The following is a 26631-nucleotide window of genomic DNA, read 5'->3' on the forward strand; positions in this document are numbered from 1 at the left end:
GAAAAAGGAAGCGCGAGATAGACCTCACAGTATCTTGGTTTGAAGCTGACAGACCAAGGCCTGATGTGACAGGAACACTTTGGAAGGCTGAAGCTTGAAGCAAAATGCCCTGGAGGATAATTAGACTCTGGGAGAGAGGATGGTGTGTGTATGAGATGATGGATCTGTGACCTGTAAAGCAGACTCTACAAGTTTCAACCATCAGTACAGCAGTAGCAGCAATGCTCCTTCCCTAATGGGCTTGGTGCCCTCTTATGAACTGACTGGTCCTACAAGCCCATTAAGGAGCATTGAGGTCTCTGAAAACGTAGTTCACACAGGAGAAGGAACTTACCCATGGGACTAAAGACCTGCTTGGAAAGGATAGAAGGACACATCTGGCCTAAATTAAAGCCCAGAACCCGTTAAAGAAATCAGAGCCCATTAAAGAAAGGGAAGAGGTGGCTGTAACCAGGGATTGTGGCAATAGGCACAGAGCAATAGCCAGGACTCCTTAAATTACAGAATTGAAGCATGTCACTTGAAATACATAAGGAATTGAGTTGATAATTGCATTAGATTATTTATGAGTGGAATTTTAACTCTGATTATTAGTGTATTAGGTGTATATTTCTATTTCAATCAGTATATTTCTATTTCTATTTTATTTCAATGTGTATTTCTATTTCAATCTTCTTCTGTTTGATTTTACATGGAATAATTTTGTAAAAATATAAACAAATTCAAAAGAACTCTTTAAAAAAATAACTTATAGATTTCCTCTAAAGGGACAAATGAATTAGACATCCTGAATCACTATTTCATATTATTTATATATTTTAAATTATAAGATACAAATGAAGATTTATGACATATATACACACAAGATACAAATAATTGTATCAATAATAGCAGTGGTGATAGGCACGTATACCCCTATGTAATGAAAGTAAACATCGCCGGCGCATCCACCACGTGCCTCTCCCTGATTGTGTTTCAGTTACCACTTGGTTTCTGTGTTTCTTACCCCTAGACTAAGAATTGCCCTATGTATTCAGTATCATATATACATCTTATTATATTTTACTCCCTGTGTAAAAAAAAAATGTGAAATATTTCACTTCATATATTTTTAAATGATAGACTCTTTTCTTTTAGCTGTAGCTGGAAATTATGTTATTTTATCACTTTATTATTCAGCATTATCTTAGTGAGTTACATCCATGTTGAAATACGTAGAAGTAGTTTTCCATTTTCACTTCCTGAATGGAATCTTGTATGAATCTTCCATAGTACACTTATCCGTCCACCTATTCTTCCGTGATGAGTGTGTTCCTAGTATTTCTGGTTTGCTTTGTGTTTGTGTTTGTGTGTGTGTATGATAGAAACACAACTACTGTAACATTTCTTACAGTATATGTTTCCAGGGATACGTGCCAAGACTTTCCAGCTTCTATACCCAGAGGTATAACTGCTGGGATGTAGAGTATGTGCCCGCTCAACTTCAGTAGCTAAAGCCAATTTGTTTCCCTAACGTTGAGAAACTTTACAAGAATTTCCATTGTTCTTCATCCTTGCCAGCAGTTGGCGTTTAACTTTTCATTTTTTTTGCTAAATTAATAGATGTAAGTTGATAATTTATTTTGATTTTGAATTTCCTCTTTCCTGATGCTAATGGTTTTGAGCAAATTCTCGTGTATTTCCTCATCATTTGATTTGTTAATTTGTAAAATTTCTTCTCTTGTATGTAGCTGACTGATTTTTTCACTCCCCTGTAATATTGTTACAGATGTCCTTGTTAGATGAGTACAGCATTTTGGTGGAAGGGGTGTGGTTTCCTTCCTCTTGCTGATTGGTTTGGTCAGCCATTTGTTTTGGCTAATGGTATGTGAATGAAAGTAATGTGAATAACAACTTGAAGTGTGCTTGTGTGTCTGGGCTGGCCCACTTGAGCATTTGGCCAAGCCATGAGATAGTAACTCCAAGTAGCCATTGTTTATACTATTTACCAGCTTGGACCCTAGAATGAAACACATAGTGTGGAGTTGTATCAGCTGACCTGCAGACTTGTGAGAAATAAGCCCTTATTTTTGTGTGCCCCTGAGCTCTGACACCTGCTTGTTATGCAGTATTATTAAGGCAATGACTGATAGACATCTGCCATTTTTTTCTACTGGATTGGATGTCCTTTTCTTATGGATTTATGAGAATTCTTTATTTATTCTGAGTTTGAAATCTTTGTTGCTTCTTTTTACTCTCTTTTTTGATGTAAATATTTCCCCCAGTTTTATTGAGCTATAATTGGCAAACACCACTATATAAATTTAAGATCTACAACATAATGATTTGACTTACATGTATCATGGAATAACACAGCAAATAATATCCTTCATCTCATATAGATACAAAGAAGAAAAAAATAATTTTCCTTTTGATGAGAACTCTTAGGATTTATGATCTTAAAAACTTTCATACGTACCACACAAAATTGTTAACTATACTCATCATGTTGTAAATTACATTCCTAGTTCTTACTCATCTTATAACTGAAAGTTTTTATTTTTAACCAAGTTCATTCATATCTTCCTTTCCTTCACTGGTGGCCTCTGGTAACCACAAGTATGATCTCTCTTTTTTTTTTTTTTTAATGAGTTAATTCATTTGTTTTAGATTCCACATGTAGGTAAATTAATGTGGTATTTGTCATTTTCTATCTGACCTTTTTCACTTAGCACAGTGCTCTCAAGGTCCATCCATGTTGTCACAAATGGCAGGATTTCCTCCTTTTTGATGGTTGATTAATATTCCATTAGATAGGTAGATAGATAGATAGCGAGCTAGCTAGCTAGCTAGCTAGATAGCTAGATAGTTAGATGGATATCACCACTTCTTCATTCATTCATCTTTTGATGGACACTTAGGCCATTTCCATGTCTTGGCTATGGTAAGTAATGCTACAACGAACATCAGGGTGCAGATATCTCTTTGACATAGTGCTTTCATTTCCTTCAGATATATATTCCAAAAGTGGAATAACTAGATCATATATGGTTGTTCTATTTTTAATTTTTTGAGGAACTTTTATACTATTTTCCATAGTGGTGGTTCTGGTATATGCTCCCACCACCAGTGCACAGCGGGTTCCTTTTTTTTTTTTTTTTCAAATTTTTCAAATTCTCACAAGCATTTGTTATCTCATGTCTTTTTGATACTAGCCATTTCAACAGGTATGAAGTGATATCTCACTGTGGTTTTAATTTGCCTTTTTCTAATGATTAGTGATGTTGAGTACATTTTTTCGTGTACCTGTCAGCTATTCATATTACTTCTTTAGAAAAATGTCTTTGTGGGTCCTTTGTCCATTTTTAAACTGGATTCTTTGTGAGGTTTTGGTATTGATTTGTATGATGAGTTCTTGATATATTTTAGATATTAACCCCTTATGAGATACATGGTTTGCACATATTTCCCATTCCATATTTTGTCTTTTCATTTCATTGATGTTTTTGTTGTTGTTCCATAGAATTTTTTCAGTTGACATAGTGTCACTTGTTTATTTTTAATTTTATTGCTCATGCTTTAGGTGTCACATCCAAAAAATTATTGCCACAGCCCATGTCAAGGAGCTTGTTCTCTTCTGTTTTTCTCTAGGACTTCTGATCTTACATTTACATGTTTTAATCCATTTCAAGTTAAGTTTTGGTCGTGGTATAAGATATCAGTCTAGTTTTACTCCTTTGCTTGTAAATATCCACTTTTCCCAACACCACTTATTGAAGATACTGTCTTTTCTCCATTGAGTATTATTGGCTCCCTTGTCAAATATTAGTTGGCTGTATGCATGGATTTACTTCTATGCTTTCAATTTTGTTCCATTGGACTATGTCTGTTTTCATGCCAGTACCATACTGTTTTGATCACTATATTTTTGTAAACTAGCCTGGAATCAGGAAATGTGATGTCTTCTGCTTTGTCCTTCTTTCCCAGGGTTGCTTTAACCATTTGAGGTCTTTGTAGTTCCATATACATTTTAGGATGTAAAGATGTCTTTAAAACCCTGATAGGGTTTGCACTGACTCTACAGATTACTTTTGGTAGAATAAACATTTTAAAACTCCTCTAATTCTTCTGATCCATCAACATAGAATACTTTTGCATATATTTGTGTCTTTTTCAATTTATTTCATCAATGTCTTATAGTTTTCAGTGTAGAGAGATTTCACCTCCTTGATTAAATTTGTTCTTGAGTCTTTTTGTTTGTTTTGATGCTAATATAAATGAAATTGTTTTCTTTATTTGTTTTTCAGATAATTCACTGTTAGTGTATGGGAATGCTACTGAGTTTTGAATGTTAATTTTGTATCCTGCAACTTTACTAAGTTTGTTGATTAGATTTAAGTTTTTTGGTAGGTCTTTAGGGTTTTCTATATATTAATTTATGCCCTCTGCAAATAGAGGCAATAGACAACTTCTTCCTTTCCAATTCTGGGGCTTATTTCTTCATTCTTGATTGGTCTAGCTGGAACTTCCAGTACTGTGTTGAATAGGAGTGGTGAGAATGGACATCTTTGTCTTGTTCCTGACTTTAGAAGAAGAGATTTCAACCTTTCACCATTAAGTATGATGTTAGCTGCAGGCCTATCACTATGGTCTTTATTGTATTTAAGTGTGTTGCTTCAGTACCTAGTTTGTTAAAAGTGTTTATTTAAACAGATTTTGAATTTTGTCAACTACTTTTTCTGCATCTATTGAGATGATGATATGATTTTTAAATTCATTTTATTAATGTAATTTCTCACATAGATTGATATGCATATGTTGAACCATCCTGGATTTTCTGGGATAAATCCCACATGATCATGGTAAATGATCTTTTTAATGTGCTGCTGAATTTGATTTGAAAGTATTTTATTGATAATTTTGGCATCTACCGTCATCAGGAATATTGGCCTGTGTTTGCCTTGGGGGTAATGGCCTTCTCTGGCTTTGCTATCAGGGAGGTGCTGACCTTGTGAAATGAGCTTTGGAGTCTTCTCTCCTCTGGGTTTTTTTGGGAAGAGTTGACATTAACCTTTTCCTTTTAATGTTTTGTAAAATAAAAAAACGTGAAACCACTTGGTCCTGGGCTTTCCTTTGTTGGGAGGTTTCTGATCGCTGGTTCAGTCTGCTTGCTAGCATTTAGCCAGATAGATGCTGTATTTCTTCCTGATTCAGCTTTGAAATGTGTATTTCTAAGAATGTTTCTGCTTCTTCTAGGTTTTCCAGTTTATTGGAATATCATTGTTCACAGTAGCTTCTTATTATCCTTTTTATGTTTATGGTATCAGTTGAAATATCTCCTTCTTCATTTATAATGATTTGGGCCCTTTTTTTTTCCCTTGGTTAGTTTAGTCTAGCTAAAGATTTGTCAACTTTGTTTAACTTTTGAAGAATCTGTTCTTTGTTTTGTTAATCTTTTAAAATTGTTTTCCTGTTCTCTATTTCACTTATTTGTGTTCTTATTTTTATTATTTCCTTCCTTCCCTTACTTTAGACTCAGTTTTTTTTTCCTTTTTTTAGTTTCTTAAGACAATTTATTTCTACTTTCATACCATTGTAGTCAGAGAAGATATTTGGTATGATTTCAACCCTCTTGAATTTGCTAAGAGTTGTTTTGTGACCCAGTGTATGGTCTGTCATAGATAATGTTTCATGTTGCTTAAGAAGAATGTATATTCTGCCATCGTCAGATAGAAAGTTCTTTATAGGTCTCTTAGGTTGAAATCTGCTGTTTTCTTACTGATTACCTGTCCGGATGATCTGTCCATTGCAGAGGGTGGGGTATTAGAGTTCTTAGCTGGTGTTGTGTTGCTGTTATTTCTCCTTTTAGCTCCGTTAGTTCTGCTGTATATATTGGGTCACTTCAGCGTTAGGTGCATAAATATTTACAATTGTCATACCTTCCTGATGGATTAACCTCTTTGTTATTATTCAGTGACCTCTCTTTATATCATTTTTGTTTAAAATATATTTTGTGTGATATAAGTATAGCTACTTCCACTTTTTTGAGGTGTCATTTGATTAAAATATCTTTTTCCATCCTTTCACTCTATGCATGTCTTTAAGGCCAAAGCAAGTTCTCGTGGGGAGTGTATCATTAAAACTTGTTTTTTTCTTTAATCCATTCAGCTATTTTATGACTTTTGATTGAAACAATTAATCTATTTACATTTAAAATAATTATTGATAGGTAAGGACTACTACTGTCATTTTGTTAAATGATTTCTGGCTGCTTTGCAGATGTATTGTTACTTATTTTGTATTCTATTGTCTTTTATGTGTTTTGATGTCTTTTGGTATGAACGTTGTTTGACTAATATATCATCTTCTTTTGTTTAATTAGTACAGGTTTTCCCCTAATTATTACATAAAATATCTTAAAATTATAACACTATTTTGAATTGATAAAAACCTAACTTTTCAATAGCTTTACTAAACTTTATACTTTTATTTCTTCTCACATTTTATTCATGTTACAATTATTTTATATTTTATAACTAATAACATTGTAGTTATGATTATTTTACTGTTCGTTTTTTAGCTTTTAGACTAGAGTTGTAAGTGAATTGCACATCACCATTACTATATTACAGAGTCTAATTTTGAATATATATTTACTATTGACAGTAAGTTTTATCCTTTCTTGTGTTTTCACAAATTTTATTAGCATCTTTTTACCTCCACACAAAGAGATTTTCATTAGCATTTTTTGTAAGGCAGTCTGGTGTGATAAACTCCTTCAGTTTTAATGGTTTCAGAACGACAAGGGCTTTGTTACTCTTTCATTTCTGAAGGACTGCTTTGCCAAGTGTAAAATTCTTGGTTGGCTATTTTTTTCTTTCAATATTTTGAATATATCACCCCGGGCTAAAATGTTTCCCTTGAGAAATCCACCGATAGTCTTATGGGGTCTCTTCACATGTTGTTTCTCATGTTTTTCCTTGCTGCTTTGAAATTTCTTTCCTTGTCTTTTACTTTCGACAGTTTAATTGTAAGGTGTCTTGATGTAGGCCTGTCTGGGTTCAAGCTATTTGGGCCTGCTAGGTCTAGATGTCCATTTCTCTCCCCAAGAAGTTTTGAGCCATTATTGCTTGAAATATACTTTCTATGCTTTACTTTTTCTTTTTTTCTTGAATTCTGTAGTTATATACATAACTCTACATATAATTCTTTATAGTTTTTTGAATTACTTTGTTGAACGTCTCATTTTATTTATGGATTGTTTTCCTGATTTCTTTAGCTGTCTGCCTGTGTGTTCTTGTAGTTCACTAAACTTCAAGTGGACACCTATTCTGAATTCTTTGCCTGACAGTTGATAGACCTTCATTTATTTGGTATTAGTTATTGGAACTTTATTAGCTTCCTGTGGTGGTTCTAGTTGGGTGCCGGAACCCTGTGGGTGGCAGGGTGGGGGCATTGTGGCTGGGGACCCAGACGGCCTGGTCCACGAGGTTGGCTAGCCCCGCCACCCGGCTGCCCCACTGCCCGGCCCCACTCGCAGCGTCCCTACTGCCTGAGCCCCAGCCATGCTTCCCAGCTGAGGGCCGGAGGCGAAGGGGCGCGCAAGCCCGCGGACGCGGGAGCGCGCCCAGAGCGCGGGGGAAGCTGGGCGGGAGCCCTGTGCTCCTGGACCAGCTCCGAGAGGAGGAAACTGGCCTGGGGTCTGGGCCGCCGCGAGCCTTCGCCTCCGCTCACGCCGCCAGGCAGGTAAGGGGGTGCTGGTGGGGGCGCGCAGGTCGGGGAGCCAGCGGGTGAGGCCTGGGCTGTGCAGCGGGGGAAGCGCACAGGGAGGGGTGCGGAGGTGAGGCCCAGGCCGCGCCTCCCGTTAGGGCCCTGAGGCGGGTCCGGGGCCGCCGCCATGGTTCGTGGTGACCCCCCGCCTCCCCACATTAGTCGTCCCTGAATGCCGCGTCTTCGCTGCCTCTTATACCCGGGTTTGGGAAAGCAGGTGCAGCTCCGTAAGTTGAGAGGGTTCTGGACGGCCAGGGAGCATCTCTGACTGGCCCTCAGGCCACGGCCAGCTCCTGGGAGGCGGATGCGTTGCTGTCGCGGGTCCCGGCGGTGGCTCGGTGGCGTGAGGGCTGCCCTGTGCAAGCCCTGGATTTTCTTCCCCATTCCCTCGCAGCCCGGACTGGGATGGCCTCTGCTTCCTCGTGTTCGCAGGGTGCACATCTGGCGGTCAGCCTACCCCTGGGAGGCAGACGCGGTGCTGTCAGGGTGCGGGGCCGGCGGCGGCAGCATCATCATCGGCGGCAGCGGGGAGAGGGGTCTGTCCCTGGGATCCTGTGAATTTGCTCCCATCTCCCCCGCGGCCTGAGGGCGGCCTCTGCTGCCCCAGTTTCGCGAGTCGCAGGTGATGGGTCAGTCCGCTCCTGGGAGGCGGGCGCGGTGCGGTCAGTGTGCGAGGGTGGCAGCAGCGACAGCGGGAAATGGGAGAAAATCCCCGCGCTCGCACGGGGCAGCCCCAATCCCGCCATCACTTCGGTAGCCCTCTGACGACTGCATGGCGCCTGCCTTCCAGGAGCAGGCTGACCTGTAACCTGAGTCCCGCGAACCTGGGGCAGCAGAGGCTGAGCCCAGGGCAGGTGGCGGGGGAGTTTGAGGCAAATCCACAGGCTTGCAGGGTCAGACCCCTAACCCACTGCAGCCGCTGCTCCAACCACATCGCGTCCCCCTCCAGGGAGCAGGCTGACCTGGGGATGTGCCTGTGGCAGCAGAGGCCTCCCCCAGCCCATGCCTCAGGGGAGATGGGGGCAAATCGCCCAGCTCACCAGGGGTAGCGCCCCTCTCCTCGCCGCTGCTGCAGGTTCACGGGACCCTGCTTTCCAGGACAGTGGGCTCCCAGGAAGCAGGCGCGGTGGGGTTAGGTTAGGGGGCGGCGGCGGGGAGGGGGCCTGCCTCCGGGGGGCAGGTGGACTTGCTCCCATCTCCCCGGGGGCCTGTCCTGGGGGCGGCTTGTGCTGCACCAGGTTGGCAGGACGCGTGTCTTCACGTCAATCTGCTCCTGGGAGGAGGGCGCCGTGTGGTCAGGGGGCAGCGTCAGCAGCGGGCCAGGACTTTAGGAGGACTGGGCTATAGCCCAGGATAACTCACTCACCTTTCTTCTCTTGCTTCCTCAGTTGGTGGCTGTAGTGGCTTTTCCATTGGAGGTTATTACCAGATAATGAACGTAGGTTTCTGTGACTAACATTTGTAAATCTCAAACTTCCACATTTATCCTTTCCCACCCCTTTTCCCTGGTAACCGTAAGATCGTTTACTAAGTCTGCAAGTCTGCTTCTGTTTTGTAGGTAAGTTCATAGTGTCTTTTTTTTAGATTGCACATAGGACTGATATCATACAGTATTTTTCTTTGTTTCTGGCTCACTTCACTTAGAATGATGATCTCTAGGTTAAACCATGTTGCTGCAAATGGCATTATTTTATCCTTTTTAATGGCAGAGCAGTATTTCATTGTATAAATATACCACATGTTTATCCAGTCATGTGTTGCTGAAAATTCAGTTAGGTTGCTTCCATGTCTTGGCTATTCTATATAGTGGTGCAGGTATTTTTTTGTATTTGAGTTCCCTTCAGATATACAGCAGAAATGGAATTGCTGAATCATAGGGTAAGTCTATTTTTAGGTTTTTGAGGAATTTCCATACTGTTTCCTGTAATGGCTACACCAAACTATATTCCCATCAGCAGTATAAGAGGGTTCCCTTTTCTCCACACCCTCTCCAGCATTTATCTTCATGAACTTTTGAGTGATGGACATTCTGACTGGTGTGAGGAGATACCTCGTTGTAGTTTTGATTTGCATTTCTCTGATAATTAGTGATACTGAGCATTTTTTCATGTGCCTATCGGTCATTTGTATGTCTTCATTGGAGAAATGCTTGTTTAGATCTTCTGCCCATTTTTGGATTGGGTTCTTTGTTTTTTGTTTTGGATTGGGTTCTTTGTTTTTTGTTATTAAGCTTTATGAGGTGATTATGTAATCTGGAAATTAAGCCTTTGTCAGTTGAATCATTTACAAATATTTTCTCCCATTCTGTAGTTTGTCGTTTTGTTTTGCTTATGGTTTTCTTTGCTGTGCAAAAGCTTGTAAATAAGCTTAGTTAGGTCCCATTTGTTTCTTCATTTGTGCTTTTATTTCTATTGCTTGGGTAGACTGCCCTAGGAGAATCTTGCTGAGATGTATGTCCGATAATGCGTTGCCTTTGTTTTCTTCTAAGAGGTTTACAGTCTTAGAAGACATGTTTCTAAAGACATGTTTAAGTCTTTAAGCCATTTTGAATTTATTTTTGTGTATAATATGAGGGAGTATTCTAACTTCATTGATTTACATGCAGCTGTCCAGTTTTCCCTACTCGACTGGCTGAAGAGACTGTCTTTACTCCATTGTGTATTCTTGCTTCCTTAGTCAATTAATTGACCAGAAGTTTGTGGGTTTACTTCTGGGCTCTCTGTTCTGTTCCATGGATCCCATATGTCTGTTTTTGTATCAGTACATGCTGTTTTGATTGTAGCTCTGTAGTATTGTTGAAGTCTGGGAGGGTTATTCCTCCAGCTTTATTCTTTTTCTTCAGTAATGCTTTGGTAATTCTGGGTCTTTTGTGATCCATATAAATTTTAGGATGATTTGTTCTAATTCTGTGAAAAATGTCCTGGCTAATTTGATAGGGATCACATTAAATCTGTAGATTGCTTTGGGTAGTATGGCCATTTTAACCATATTAATTCTTCCAATGCAAGAACATGGGATATCCTTCCATTTCTTTAGGTCTTCTTTAATTTCCTTAGTGTTTTGTAGGTCTCTATATGTCTTTCACTTCCTGGGTCAGATTTATTGCTAAGTATTTTATTTTTTTGAATGCAGTTTTAAAAGGAATTATTCCTTTCATGTAAGGAATGTCACTGGTTTCTGTATGTAGATGTTGAGTCCTGCTACCTTGCTGAATTGTTTTATTAGCTCTCGTTGTTTTTGTTTGGAGCCTTTAGGGTTTTCTATAGATAGTATCATGTTGTCCACATATATGACAGTTTTACCTCTTCTCTTCCTATTTAGATCCCTTTTATTTCTTTTTGTTGTCTAATTGCTCTGGCTAGGACTTCCAATACTACATTGAATACAAGTGGGGAGAGTGGGCATCTTTGTCTTGTTCAAGATTTTAGTGGAAAGGTTTTCAGCTTATCTTGGTAGAGTATTTTGTTAGAGTAGTATGCTGGCTGTGGGTTTATTATAAATAGCTTTTATTATGTTGAGATATGTTTCCTGTATACCCACTTTGGTAAGACCATGGCTCAGTGCATTCAGGGTGCTGGGATAATGGTAGCAGAGGTAATGGCAGCAGTGGGAGAAGAGGGGCTGCCCCTCAGGAGCCAGTCGTTTGCTCCCATCTCCCCTGTGGCCAGGGCTGGGAGCGGCCTCTGCCGCCCCAGGTTCACTGGACCCTCGTCTTTAGGTCAGTCGCCTCCTAGGAGGCTGGCATGGTGTGGTCAGGGGACGGGGGTGGTGGGAGAGTGGCTTCCCCCTGCAAGCCCTTGGATTTAGTGCCATCTCCCCTGTGGCCTGACCTGGGGGCAGCCTCTGCTGCCCCAGGTTTGCAGGACTCACATGTGTAGGTCAGCCTGCTCTCTGGAGGCCTGTGAAGTTTGGTCAGGGAGCGAGGAAGACTGCAGAGGTGGCAGCTTCAGTGGTGGGAGAAGGGGGCTGCCCTGTGCCTCCCTGTGGGTTTGCTCCCATCTTCCCAGGGGCCTGGCCTGGTGGTGGCCTCTGCTGCCCCAGGTTCCCTGGAGGCTTGTCCTCAGTCAGCCTGCTCCTGAGAGGTGGGCACTGTGCATTCAGTGTTTGGGGACTGCAGCAGTGACAGCGAGAAATGGGAGCAGATACCTGCTCTAGCATGTGGCAGCCCCAATCCTGCTGTTGCCACTGCCGAGTCCCCTAGATAGCCCCCCGCCTGCCTCCCAGGAGCAGGCTGACAGGGAGAAGTGCTTTGCAAGCTGAGGAACTGCAGCTGCCTCCAGCCCCACCTGCCCATGCCCCTGAGCCTGGGACAGCTGACTGAGTGCCCGCACATGCTCAGGATCCTTGTCTGGTGGCTGTCACCATGGTGATTGGAGCCTGGATTGCCCCGCCCACGAGGGGTGAGAGGTGAAGGGGTCAGCTTAGATTAGGGGTGCACTCGGGGTGAAGGGGGGAAAGGCTGAGGGGTGAAGGGCTGCTGGGAGTAGGGGGACCCAGCTGAGTGGTGGGTGGTCATCCCAGGGTGAGGAGTGAAGGGGATCATCTTGAGATGGTGGGGGGGACCCTGAGTGGGGCATGAGGGGTCAGCTTGGTTTGTGGGGAGTGTGAGGGCGGGGACCTCAGGGTAAGGAGAAGGAGCTTTGTCTTGGGGGTCCAGGTCGGGTACCAGGCCTGGCCAGAGGTGGGGAGGTAGTGACTGGGTGGGGGACTGCAAGCAGGGGGGTGGGGTGGGGGAGTGTGGCCTGGTCCAGGGCCCGTGGTGGTGCTGGTTGAGTATCAGGACCCAGTCTGTGGTGGGGTGGGGGCACTGGGGCTGGGGTCCTGGAGGGGCCGGCCACATGGTAGGCCCTCCCCACCACCCCTCCCCACCCGGCCCCACCCAGCCCCACTCTCCTTGTCTCACATTGCAGGAACCACAGCCCAAGCTTCCCCTCTGTGGTCTAGCAGAGGCGGGGCAGGTATGCAAGCCTGGACGTCTGAGCCCGCCCAGAGCAGTGGAAGCTGGGCGGGAGCCCGATTCTCCTGGACCAGCTACACAAGGAGGAACACGGCCTGGGGTCTGGGCCGCCACTTTCTGTCACCTCTGCTGCCTTCACCAGTCAGGTAAGGGGGCGCTGGTGGGGGCGTGCAGGTCTGGGAGCCAGTGAGTGAGGGCTGGGCTGTGCAGTTGGGGAGGCGCACAGGGAGGGGTGCGTGGGTGAGATCCAGGCCACATGTCCTGTTAGGACCGTGAAGCAGGTCCGGTCCCCCACCCTGGTTCGTGGTGCCCCACCCCCCACATTAGTAGTCTTTGCTGCCACTTATACCTGGGTTTGGGAAAGGGGGTGCAAATCCTGGAGGTGGGAGGTGGCTGGACAGCCAGGGAGCACCTCCCCCTGGCCCTCAGGTCATGGCCTTCCTGTGTAGGTGGACCAGCCTGGCCAGTGGAGGCCACCTGGGACCTTCTGCTTCACAGTTGACATGGGGCAGAATAAGGGGAGAGGCCTGGGCCTTTGGGAGCTGGTCGCCCTGCCACCGAGATCAAAAGCTTTTGACAAGTCTATCTTTAGTCTTTTGAGGAATCTCTCTACTGTTACCCACAATGGCTGCATGAAACTGCATTCCTACCGGCAGTGTAGGAGGATTCCCTTTTCTCCGCAGCCTCTCCAGCATTTCTCCTTTGTGGACTTTTGAATATCGGCATTTCTGACTGGTGTGAGGTGACATACTTCGTTGTAGTTTTGATTTGCATTTGTCTGGTAATTAATGATACTGAGGGTTTTTTCACATGCCTATTGGTCATTTGTATGTGTCCACTGGAGAAAAGGTGTGTTGTATGAGCTGTTTATATATTTTGGAAATTAACCCCTTGTCAGTCTCATCTTTTGCAAAATTTTCTCCCATCTCGTAGGTTGTCCTTTTGTGTTGCTTATGGTTTCCTTTGCTGTGCAAAACCTGATAAATTCACCTTGACTCATTGGTTTGTGTATTTGTGCCTTGGTGTCTGTTTGCTGGGGTGGACTGCCCTAGGAGAGCATTGCTGACGTGTGTGTCAGATGTTTTGCCTACGTGTTCTTCTGAGAGGCGTGTAGTGTCTTGTCTTATGTTCAAGTCCTTAAGCGAGTTTGAATTTGTTTTTGTGTACGGTGTGAGGGAGTGTCCCAACTTCACTGATTTCCGTGCAGCTGTCCAGTTTCCCCTGCGTCATTTGCTGAAGAGACCGTCTTTCCTCCACTGTGTGTTCTTCCTGCCTCCTTTGTCAAAGATTAATTGACCAGAAGTTTGTGGGTTTTCTCTCTGGACTCTGTTCTGTTCCCTTGATCTGTATGTCTGTCCCCCTCCAACTTGTCCAGTTTTATTAGGTAGAATTACTACAGTTTGACCGCACATACACATTCTATTGCACGTAGATATGTATATACAGTATACTGTAATTTTTTAGTTTCCATAAGTGTTCTCCTTACTGTTTTAAGAAGAGATTAGGTGTTTAAACTTACATAGTTATCAGCGGAATAAAGCCAACTACAAAATAAGAATCAACAGAATGCGGTAATACGACCATAAAGGACAGTCAGATGTGCTCACACACAGTGAAGAAATCAAAATGAAAATCAGTGCATTTGTGGCCTTATTATTACTGTTATTGTTTTTTGGGTTCCTCGTATAAATGATGTCATAGGGCATTTTTCTTTATCTTTCTGGTCCCCTTCACTTAGAATGACAATCTTCAGGTCCATCCATGTTGCTGCAAGTGGCGTGATTCTATTCTTGTTTTATGGCTGAGTGCTGTCCCGTTGTGTATATATATGTACCACAGTTTCTTTGTCTAGGGAACTGTTGATGGACATTTGGGTTGTTTCCGTGTCTTGGCTGTCGTAAAGAGTGCTGCTGTGAACACTGGGGTGCACGTGTCTTTTTGAATTTTATTTTTCTCCGGATATGTTCCCAGGAGTGGGATTGCTGGATCACATGGTAGGTTTATGTTCATGTTTTTGAGGAACCTCCGTACTGTCGTCCATCGTGGCTGCACCAATCTACACTCCCACCCACAGTGTTGCAGGATTCCCTTTTCTCCACACCCTCTTCAGCATCTGTCACTTGTAGACTTCTCAGTGATGGCCATCCTGGCTGGTGTAAGGCGATATCGCATTGTAGTTTTGATCTGCATTTCTCTGACAGTGAGCGATGCTGAGCATTTTTTTTCATGTGCCCTATTGGCCATTTGAGTGTCTTCTGTGGAGAATTGTTTGTTTGTTTAGGTCTCCTGCCCGTTTTTGGATTGGGTTGCTTGTTTCTTTGATATTAAGGTGTGTGAGCTGTTTGTATGTTTTGGAAATGAGTCTCCTGTCAGTCACATCATTTGCAAAGGTTTTCTCCCATCCCGTAGGTTGTCTTTCCGTTTCGTGGGTGGTATCTGTAGTTGTGCAGAAGCCTTTGGGTTTAATTAGATGCCACTTGTTTATTTTTGGTTTTATTTCCAGTAGTCCAGGAGCTGGTTCAAAAGTACATTGCATTAATGTTATGTCCGTGAGTGTTGGGCCTGTGTTTCCCCTAGGAATTGTACAGTACCTGGTCTTGAATTGAGGTCTTTAATCAATTTTGGGTTTATTTTCGTACATGGTGTTGGAGGATGTTCTAATTTCAGTCTTTTACAGGTTGCTTCCCAGTTTTCCCAGCACCACTTAGAAGAGACTGTCTTTCCTCCGCTGTGTATTCTTGCCTCCTTCGTCATGGGTTAATTGACTATACGTGCGTGGGTTTATCTCTGGACTTTCTATCCTGTTGCATTGATCTTGTGTACCAATAGCATTGCTGTTTTGATTGTATCTCTGTAGTGTTGTCTGAAGCCTGGGAGGGTTATTCCTCCAGCTTCGTTCTTTTTCTTGAGTGATGCTTTGGTAATTCCGGGTCTTCTGTGATTCCGTATAAATTTTAGGATGGTTTGTTGTAGTTCTGTGAAAAAATGTCCTGGGTAATGTGATAGGGGTCGCATTGAATCTGTAGATCGCTCTGGGCAGCGTGGCCATTTTGACATTATTAATTCTTGCAATGCAGGAACATGGGATGTCTTTCCATTTCTTTAAGTGCTCTTCAGTTTCCTTAGTCAGGGTTTTGTAGGTCTTCTCATGGAAGTCTTTCACTTCCTGGGCCAGATGTATTCCTAAGTTTTAATTTATGGGTGCGGTTTTAAAACGGATTATCACTTTCGTGTAAAGAAATGCCACAGATTTCTATCAGTTGATACTGTCTTCTGCTACCTGGCTGAATTGTTTGATTAGCTCTTGTTGTTTTTCTGCGGAGGCTTTAGGACTTTTTATATGTAGTTTTAGCATGTCATCCACATAGGATGACAGTTTTACCTCTTCTCTTCCCATTTAGATCCCTTTTATTTGTTTTTGCTGTCTAATTGCTATGGCTAGGACTTCCACTGCTTACTGTGTGGAATCGAAGTGGTGAGAGAGGCCATCCTTGTGTCGTTCCAGAGTTTAGCAGAAAGGCTTTCGGCTTTTCACTGCAGAGTATCATGCTGGCTGTAGGTTTGTCATAAACAGCTTTTATTATGTTGAGATACGTTCCGTCTCTACCCGCTTTGGTAAGACCGCGGGGCTCAGTGTGGTCAGGGGGCTTGGGAGGAAGGTAGCAGAGGTAGCCTTGGCGGGAGGAGGGGGGGGCTGCCCCTTGGGAGCCAGTTGTTTGCTCCCATCTCTCCCGTGGCCTGACCTGGGGGTGTCCTCTGCCGCTCCAGGTTCACCGCACCCACGTCTTTAGGTCAGTGTGCTCCCAGGAGGCTGGCATGGTTCGGTCAGGGTGCAGGGGCAGCGGCAGCGGTGGCGGGAGTGGGGCTGCCCTGTGCAAGCCCTTGTGTGTACTCCCATCTCCCCAGGGGCCTGGCTTGGGGGCAGCCTCTGCTGCCCCAGGTTTGCAGGACTGACATGTGTAGGTCAGCCTCCTCCCTGGAAGCCTGCGTGGTTCGGTCAGGGAGTGGGGAAGACTGCAGAGGTGGCAGCTGAGGTGGTGGGAGAAGGGGGTCTGCCCTGTGCCAGCCTGTGGGTTTGCTCCCGTCTCCCCTGCGGTTTGGCCCGGGGGCGGCCTCTGCTGCCCCAGGTTCGCTGGAGGCTTGTCCTCAGTCAGCCTGCTCCTGAGAGGCGGGCAGCGGTGCAGTGAGTGTGCTGGATAGGGGCAGGGGCAGCCCCAGTCCTGCCCACTCGCCCCGCTGATCACACCCCACCGATTGCACCCCGCCTGCCTGTCAGGAGCAGACTGACAGGGAGAAGCGCTTTCCAGGAAGCTGGGGCAGCAAGGCTGCCCCCAGGCCAGGCCGTAGGATAGATGGGAGCAAGGCTCTCCCAGGGCAGCCCCCGTCCCCCACAGCCTCTGTGGCTGCCTGCTGTCCATCCCGGGGCTCGGCTGCACCCTCCCCTCTGGCAGCGCCATCGACCATCCAAAGCCCACTGGCGAGTGAGCGAGCAGTGTGCAGCCCGGGACCACCCTGTCCCGTCGCCTCAGATGGAGGCCCTGGGCACAGCGGGGCAGGGCACCCAGGTGGGAGGTGGAAATGCCTCCAGCCCTGCCCGCCTGCACTCTGCCCGGGATCCCTGCCTGGTGGCTGTCACATGGTGATGGGAGCCTGGACCGCCCTGCCCCTGCAAGGTGAGGGGTGAGATGTGATGTGTCAGGGGGAGTTCAGCTGAGGTAGCCAGTGCACTCTGGGCATGGGGGGATCCCGCAGTGAAGGGGGACAGGCTGAGCGATGTGTAGACATTAAAACGTAACTGCGTATCTCTCAACACCACAGCGTGGGAGACTCGATAAGACGTGTATTCCTCCTGGTTCTGGAGGATGGGAGTCTGAGATCAGTGCTTCAACAGGTTGGTTGTTGGAGGAGGCCCAGGTCCTGGTTCCCAGTGGCCCACTTTTCACTGTGTGGTTTTTGTGGTGAAGTGGAAGAGGGATCTCCTTCATAATCTGAGGCAGGAGAGATCCCCCTCATGCCCTGATCACCTCCCAAATGCCCCACCTCCAAACATCATCACCTGGGAATTAAGGTTTTGCATATGGATTTTGAGGGGGACACAGATGTGCAGTCCAGACAGTGATCCCGGCCCTGGTTTCTCACCTAAATCTCAGTCAAGTGTACTTCGGAATGTAGTGCGACCTTGAGCACTTCATTACATAGGTCACCATGGGTAGTGATGTCTTGTGAAGTGTCCCCCCATGTTGTGTCACTGGTCACACTGTCTGCCCCACTCGTGATCCAGGCCGCGATGCTCAGCCCAGCTTAGCTCAGCAGCTGCTCTGTGTAACAAAAAGATGTCTGTACCACCCACCTTGTGGCACCTGGGAGAGGAAGGTAAATTTCAGATCTGCTCAGCCTCCCAGGGCTGTGGGAAGGGGGCTCAGGTGCCCACTGCTCCTTGTTATTCACCATGTTGTCAAACGCTCAGTGTTCGTGGCCAGTTATTAGTGTTTTTGCAGGCTCCTGTTTCACATCTAGTACTTAGTAGATGTTCACATTCGTTCCCTAGGGCTGCCTTAACAAGTTATAACCAACTAGGGGGCTTAAAACAGCACAAATTCATTTCTCTCACAGTCCTGAACCCAGAATCCAGCAGCGTGGGGTCATCGGAGTCACGTCATCTCTGGGGACTTGGGGAGAATCACTCCTTGATGTGGACAGTAACTCTCATCCACCTGTCTTCCTGGCCTCTCTTCCCCATGTGTCTGTGCATCAGTCTCTGTTCTCTTATAAAGACACCAGTGGTTGAATTAAGGGCCCACCCTAGCCCAGTATGGCCTCATTTTAACTTACACCCTAATTATATCTGCAAAGACTGTCTTTTTAAATACGATGTGACTCTTGGGAAGACACTGTTCAACCCAGGACAGTGATGGATAAACACGAGAACCGCTGGGTTCCCTGATGTCACCTCCACGTGTCCTGCTGCTGATTTGAAGACTGGGATCAAGCTCACCCATGAACGTCCACATGCCTGCTCACCCAATTTCCCCAAAGCATGAAATTACACAGTAAGACATGTTCTTTTGGATTAAGACACTGAGGGCTGACCAGATGCAAACATACTTAACTCTTTAGTGTGACTGAATGGTGAGACATTTCCATTGAGATAGTAACCAAGGCAAGTCTCAGTTGAAAGGAAATGTTCATTAAGAAGGAAGCACTAGGAGAGGGTGGGAGGAGCTTCGACTCCAGGGAAAAGGAGTGAACCCCCCCAAACATCATCAGCTTTAGAGTTTTGCTTAAGATGGACCCAGTGATCGGAGTTCATAAAGTTACACAGAGAGAAGATGGGTCAGAGGTCCAGCGGCCACACTTTGTCAGGTCCTCAAAGGGTCCAGAAGACCTGCCGCTCCCCACGCAAGCACACTCCTGGTGAACCAGAGCATCTGTTCACTCAGCGGGCATTGTTAAACACGCCGTGGGCGCTACCCCCCCCGTCATGCGGACGCTGCAGGGCCCTGACGGGATGATGACGGCAGTGAGGCTTGGAGGTGCCGACAACATGCTGGGCACGATACTCAGTAATTCCCTCATTTACTCTAACCCTCACAACCCCTTTATGAAGTTGCTGCCTTTACTGTTTTCCATTTGACAGATAAGGAAGCTGAGGTTGGAAGAGGAGTGACTTTTCAAATACAAATTACTGGTGATGGAGGTGGGGCCCAGGTCGTCCATCTCCAAAGCATAAAGATCTTAACACACAGAGGATCCAGGAAAATGGGCATAACTCTGCTGGGAGACTCTTTTCCACTTGGTTATTTCTTCACTGGTTTACCAAGGTGTTTTCACTTTCATACTTGAAATGTTAAGACTATCTTGACCTCCTTGCAAATTACCAACTGGATAGAAGTTCAGGTGCCAGATGGTCCTGAGGTCCCTCTGACCCTATGACATTGTGAACTGCGATAAATAACAGCCACATACCCTTCAAGCTTCTGCTTCAAGAGGATAAGCCTGCATGTTATGTTCAATCATTGGCTCCCGACAGCATAGGCTGCCTTCTCCCAGCTGACCTCCCCTTTGGTGGATATGTACAAAAATGATGTATGTCGAAAAGCAGAGCTTGGGCTCCAATGACATCCCTTATATGATGGGTATTTACATACTTTACATGCTTTTTAGTAAATGCATGAGTGTCCCATTTCCTAAAATCCAGGTGGTAGAAATGAAAACTTGCAACATAGTGGAAAACTTTGGAACTGGAAGTTGACTCACAGCCCACTCCTACATAAAATTCTGTGCTGCTCTGCAGACGGTGAGGAAAACTGATGATGCAATAAGTGTAGTTCCTTCCCTAAAATCACTTGTGACTTCATCAATGAGATAATACATAGAGAAGAAATCAAAAAGCCAGCATTAATACGTGAGTGCTGTGATAAGCTCTGTGGGGGATTGTCTCAGGCTGAGCTCCCCCAGAAGCAGATCCTAAGACAAAGACGTGTGTGCAAGCCTGTTTGGGGTATGTTAGGAAGTTCCTGGAGGGAGGAAAAGTAAAAAGTGGAAAATGCTATTTCAAGTGAAAAGAAAAGATTTCACCAGCCCCTGCTTAAACCATGTGGGCAGGCATAAAACACCACCTTTCCTATGGTTTCACTCATAGGGAACACCCAGGAGAGGTAAAGACCCCTAGAGAGGAAGAGGACTTGGGGTTGTCAGGGGCTGGGGGAGGAAGGAAGGGGAGTGTGTGCTTTGGATCCAGGGTTTTATTTTGAGGAAAGAAATAGCATAAAACTAGATGGTAGTGATGGTCGCACAGCATGTGAATGCACTTAATGCTCCTGAATTGCACAATTTAAGAGAGAAAAAATATCTATATTTTATTAAAGGAAATGGAAAATAGATAGATTTTAATAATAATAAAGGATGCCATAAATGATGTGAAACAAACTAAACTAAAGAAAAACAAAACAAAAACAACTTCAGGGGTAGGGAAGTCAAGTTCGGGTAGGGGAGGGGATTCATGGTGGGATTTTGGAGATGGTGTAGGTGGGGGCAGAGGGGGCTCAGCCCTAGGGGAAGATGATGCCTGAACTGGTTCTCCACTGCCCAGCGGTCCAGGAGCAGGTGCAGGTGCAGGAGCTGCAGGATCTTCAGGAGCAGGAAGGTCAGCAGGAGCTGCAGGATCTTCAGGAGCAGCAAGGTCAGCAGGAGCTGCAGGATCTTCAGGAGCCAGGAAGGTCAGCAGGAGCTGCAGGATCTTCAGGAGCAGCAAGGTCAGCAGGAGCTGCAGGATCTTCAGGAGCAGCAAGGTCAGCAGGAGCTGCAGGATCTTCAGACGCAGCTGGAGCAGCAGGAGCTGCAGGATCTTCAGGAGCAGCAAGGTCAGCAGGAGCTGCAGGATCTTCAGGAGCAGCAAGGTCAGCAGGAGCTGCAGGATCTTCAGGAGCAGCAAGGTCAGCAGGAGCTGCAGGATCTTCAGGAGCAGCAAGATCAGCAAGAGCTGCAGGATCTTCAGGAGCAGCAAGGTCAGCAGGAGCTGCAGGATCTTCAGGAGCAGCAAGATCAGCAGGAGCTGCAGGATCTTCAGAAGCAGCAGGATCTTGAGGTTCAGCAGGAGCAACTGGAGGGAGCTCGCGGTCTCCTACTGGATCCTGGTGGTCCTGTTTTTGGTCTCTGGCATCTTCCCCTATCCCTGCCTGCTCTGGACCTGTGACTGTTGGAAGTGGAGAGAGCTTTCAGTCTTGTGGAGGTGCTCATGCTGTGAGAGAGGAATACTTGACCCTCATGCCTCCCTTTCCATGGGCCTCTTCAAGGACAGACATCTTCCCAGAGCTTTCCGGACAGCTCCCACCCAGCAGGTGCCCACAGGATGTGTTTTGTGACTGAATTCTTGTAGACAGGTGGTCTGAGGCCAATCTTTTGCTCTGGTGCCAGCAGCAGCCTCTGGGGACACCTCCCTGTGTGGCCCGGCCCTCGGCCCTCCCTCACCTATGCACATGCACCAGCCCCGCCCTTCTCACCTTCGGGCTCTGCCTTGGTGGGCTCCTGGTCCTCCACCTGACTCCCAGGGAGGTGCTCCAGGTCAGAGCCGGGTCTGCTGAGCTGCCTGTCACCCACGGGCAGGCCCCTGGCGTGACGCCTGGGCGGTTTCTGGGGAGGAGGCCGTCGTGGTGGCGGGGACCCCTCCGTGTGCAGACTCACCCGGAGCTCGTGCTGGCCCTGAGAAGCGTGCAGCGGCCCCTCACTCGGGGAGGCGGCGTGAGTGTCCTCATGCAGCGGCTCCTGCAGTGTCTGGCTCTGCAATGACAGTGTCCGGCAGCCGGCCCGGCCCGGAGGTCTCAGAGCCCTGCCCGGCCAGGACCATGCCTGCTTCTGCCCGCTCGACCGTCTGCTGCCAGATCAGACTGGGACCTTGGGTCAGCTCAGACGGCCACCCAGGAAGGAAGAGACACAGCCAGAGGGCATGGGCTTCGACTCGGGCAGCAGGGCCCTGCCCGGCTTGCCACAGCCCAGCCTGCCAGCTGGGACCCGGGGTGCGGACGTGACCGGCCCCCCCAGGCCTGTGACCCGCTCGTGCTTGAGGCAGGGCCCTCCTGCCTCCCCAACATGACTGCCCACCTCCACCAGCAGTGAGGAAGGGGATGTGGGGCTACCTGGGTGGGGTCTGCCCCGGGCCTCCCTGGGTTACCTTTGGGTCCCTGTGGCCAAAAGGCCAGAGGCGCCTGGGGTGAGAGCTGACCCAGCGCCGGCACCGCTGGCCCAGCCCCTCGCCGCGGGCCTTCCGGGGGCCACGGCCTCGGGGTGTTGGGACGCAGCAGAACATGTCTGAGTTGAGCTGAGTTCACCAACCAAGTGAGCTGAGTAGGGGCTTCTCGACAGAGTGGGTGCCTGGTGACCTCAGTTCTAAGTTCTGTTGGGTTCTATTGCCAGGGAAGCGAGGTCACTTCCTGGGGTCCCCTTCCCCAAGCTTCCTCCTTACACAAAGCTCCCCAAGGGCCTCTCTGGGCTGCCGACAGCTCACCTCCCAGCCCATGCCATGTCCACACACAGTGACACCAACTCAGCCCTCCTCCCCAGAACCCTGGGGAGGCCTGGATGCAGCCAGGGCGCCAGCTCTGAGGACGCAGCTGGGTTCAGACCCCTCGTCAGCAGTGCTGTCACCCTGGACGAGCCACCTGCCTCTCAGGGTCTCTCCAATTCCCCCATTAGCTCAGTGGGCATCATTCTGGCCCCTGCTTCCTTGGGAAGCTATCCTGTCTCTAGACCCATAAATACCTACCACACATGTCAGCCCCGCGGGCTGGCATCACGGGGAGCTCGTGCACAGACTCAGCTAAGGAAAGGCTCACAGAGGGCTGGTTGAGCACAGGGCACACCCCACACAGGCCGGGGTCTGCCCTGGGCTCTGGGGAAAGTCACCCTCCTTGCTGCCTGCTTCCCAGCTCCCTGTCGGCAGTTTGAAATTAAACAACTCTGACATCATCCGTTCTGGCATGCAACCTCCTAGGTCATTCTGTCATGTCAGATTCAGGCCCAGTGTCCCATCTCGGCCTCTGGGGTGGGCTGCCCCACAGTGGCTCCCTGCTTTTTTGCCTTCTGGTCACACATCCTTGTGTGATTCCCACACACTCCTCTGCAGGGTCGTGGGCACTGGGACCAGGTTCTGACATGTAGACTGACTTGTGAAAGTGTGCGTGACTTCCACTCATTCCCATCTCTAGTGTCCATTCTCTCTCTGTGTGTGTCTTTCAGTTCCTCTCTGTCTGTCTTTTCTCTCTCTTTGTCTCTCTGTGTTTCAGTCTGCCTGTCTCTTTCCTGTATGTATGTGTGTATATATTTATGTGTATATGTGTGTATTTATGTGTGTCTATTGTTAGAACCCAGGGCAGGTCACTGATGAAAATGCCTTGATGACATACTGATTGTTTTAAATTCATGTTACTGAAGAAAAAACATCTCTGAAAGTTGTGCAGGCACTTTGGTGGGGTCAGCTCTAAGGATCAGCACTGCTGGGGAAGGGATGCACCTGTGGCCATTTGATGACTCCTGTACCCTGTTCCCCCAGAGAGAAGTGTCTGTTCACTCTTCCCTCCCGGGGATCTGCTGGGGCCTCTGCCTCCTCACATTGTTGCCAGGGCTGGTTGTCACCAGGCTAAAGCCCTGCCAGTGTGATGGTGACCAGCACTGCCTCGCAGGGTGTCCGTCTGCCTGTGTCCTCACCTGAGAGTCGAGCATCTCTAACACACACTGGCCACCTGCACTGCTTCTCATTGGAACTGCTTGTGTGTGTTCTGTTTCTTTTCAGAACACTGGGTTTCGAGAGGTTTTTAGACCACATGGGTGTGAAACCTTTCTCTGACCTCGGGTCATGAACAGTGTTTTTTCCAGGTTGTGATTTGTCTTTCCAGCTGTCTTTCTTGGTCTTTGTTTTTTGGTTTTATTTTGCCAGAGGAAGAGCTAAGCATCTCCCTCTGGCTCTGGCTTCACACTTAGAACAGCAGTGCCTACCCCGAAATTATGCACATAGTTACTAAAAAGGCTTCATTTAGGACGTCTCATCTTTAATTCATCTGGATTTTCCTCTGAAAATACAAAAATGCTAATTCATGTAAAAACAAAAAAATTCACCCGTCCCGGCTTAAGATATGTGGGCAGAAAATAAAAAGCCACCTTTTATTATTTCATTGATAGGGAACCTCGAGGACAGGTAAAGACAGAGGAAGGGGATGAGGGCTTGTCACGGGCTGGGGGAGGGAGGACGTGGGGTGAGCTTTGGATACAAGCTTTTACTTTGAGGAAGGAAATAGTCTAAAACCAGACAGAGGTGCTGATGTCACAGCATTGTGAGTGCACTTAATGCTCCTAAACTGCACAACTTAAAAGGCTAAACTTAATTCTTGTAGACTTAAACCATAAAAATAGATGATACATAATAGAAAAGAACAAATCTGACTCCATATTAGATCTCTTCCTGTGGCTTTAACCCTGTGCCCTGTTTTCTAGGCTTAGTCTCATCTATCTGGTAAACAGGAGAGCCTGTTCTCAAGGCTCTGATCTTTAAGCAGATTAACACTTTTGCACTGATACAAGACAGCAAGTTGCCGAATAGAAATTAGCTTGTTTTGTTAGAGGTTTTACAGGGGCACCATGACTTGATCCACGTGGACAGCTGTAGACCAAGAACATGGCCGACTAATGTCCTGGAGAACCATCTTCCCCAAGTCAGACTTTAGGTTCCTTTTCTGCTAAAAAGGGGAGGGGCTGTGGTTGGTTGTTGCAAACTTCTTAGTGCAGGAATTCTTTGTTTTTGGAATCCTTTGCAGCTGTCCCTGTGGGTCAGGTTATGGTGCCCCTGTAAATCCTCCAACAAAACAAAGGTTATTCCCTATTCTGCAACTTGTTATCTTTATAGGAGTGCAAAAGTGTTCATATCCTTAAAGGTCAGAGCCCTGAGAGTAGGCTCTCCTGTATATTTCAGGCTAAAAGCAACATTGTTTTACAAAAGCTGCAGAGCTAGTAAGACTAAGCCTAGAAAACAGGGCACAGGGTAGAAGGAAAAGGAACAGATTTAAATTAGTCAAATTTGTTTTTTTCTACTACAGTGCCTTTTGGTGAGAGGTAAGCGGTTGTTTCCAGGTGGGTCCTTCTCTGCCCAGGCTGGGGTTCAGGCAGGAGCCCTGCCAGGTTCACCGTGACTGTGGACCTGATCTCCCACAGAGAAAGTAACAATTATCAGTGATTAAAATTACCTGTCAAAGTCCCTTCAATTGCCTGTAAACTATATGGCGGGGGCAGAGGCGGACAGGGAACTTCTCATTGGCCCATCAACAGTCTCCCCAATGCAAGAGACCAGCGTCATGGCTGGCTCCAAGGTGGCCTGGCTAGTGCAGCTGCCCGCTTGGCTCTCCAGCCTTGGGCTCCTAACAAGGACACTTTCAAATTTCCTGTCCCTTTTCCCTCTGCCCCGGCGTGAATGAACGTGGTCCCTGCAACCACCTGGGCTGAGCCCAGGCCACACACATAGCCCGATTCCCACAGCCCACTGCCTACTGTCCATCTCCAGGCTCAGCTGCACCCTTACCCCCTCACAGGTTCCTGTGCCTCCACTCAGGGTCCGGATCACCATCCGGGCCATCAACCACCCAAGGCCCACAGGCCAGTGGCAGGCAGCCCAGGACCACCCTGACCCCCAGGCTCAGATGAGGCACAGGGTGTGGGGGTTAGAGTGCCTGAGCTGGAATTGGAACTGCCTCCAGCCTGGCCCGCTGCGCCCTGTAGCCTCAGACTGTGCTGTGCACACTAGGCCGGAGCTCCGCTGGTGGCAGTCACCATGGTGACCAGAGCCCGGACTTCCTCACCCCACCCGTGGGTTAAGGGGTGAGGGTGTCAGCTCCAAGTAGGGGTGCACTCTGAGTGAGGGGGATCCCACAGTTAGGACAGGCTGAGGGGTGAAGGGGACCATATCAGAATGTTAGGGGGTCCTGCGGTGAGGCATGAGGAGTGTGCTTGGGGTGTGAGGGCCAAAGGTTAGTACTAGCGGGGTGGAGTGTGGGGGTGGGGACCTCCTTGTGACAAGAAGCCCTGTCTTGGGGGTGTAGTCTGAGACTGGGCCTGTCTGGAGGTTGGGGGGCAAGCAAGAGGAGTGGGGCTGGGGTGTGTGGCCTGGCCCATGGCCGGTGGTGGTCCTGGTTGAGCCAGGACCTGGTCGGTGATGGGGTGGGGTCATTGGGGATGGAGACCCAGAGGGGTGGGCCCACTCTACTGCCCTGGCCTGCCCTGGCCGTCTGGGCCCCACTCACAGAGAACCAGACAGTGGGAGCCCCACCCCGAGCATCTGCGCTGCAGGCCTGAGGAGGAGGGTTGCGGACGCGCACATGCCGGACCCCGCCTGGCCTGTATGGAAGCTGGACGGGAAGTGGGTGCTCCTGGACCAGCTCCTGAGG

General features: G+C 47.3%; 1 protein-coding gene across 1 annotated transcript in view; it reads left to right on the forward strand.

The window, feature by feature from the left end:
• The window catches only part of LOC135321265 (uncharacterized), a 71073-nt gene extending 44442 nt beyond the window's left edge, over positions 1–26631 (forward strand). The window contains exons 5-6 of the mRNA XM_064485507.1: positions 12660–12852; positions 20799–26631. Coding sequence (XP_064341577.1) covers positions 12710–12852; positions 20799–21570 — 915 coding nt within the window. The 5' untranslated portion in view covers positions 12660–12709 and the 3' untranslated portion in view covers positions 21571–26631. The remainder of the gene's footprint in view (positions 1–12659; positions 12853–20798) is intronic.

Source organism: Camelus dromedarius, chromosome 5 (assembly GCF_036321535.1).
Source record: "Camelus dromedarius isolate mCamDro1 chromosome 5, mCamDro1.pat, whole genome shotgun sequence".
NCBI classification, from domain to species: domain Eukaryota; kingdom Metazoa; phylum Chordata; class Mammalia; order Artiodactyla; family Camelidae; genus Camelus; species Camelus dromedarius.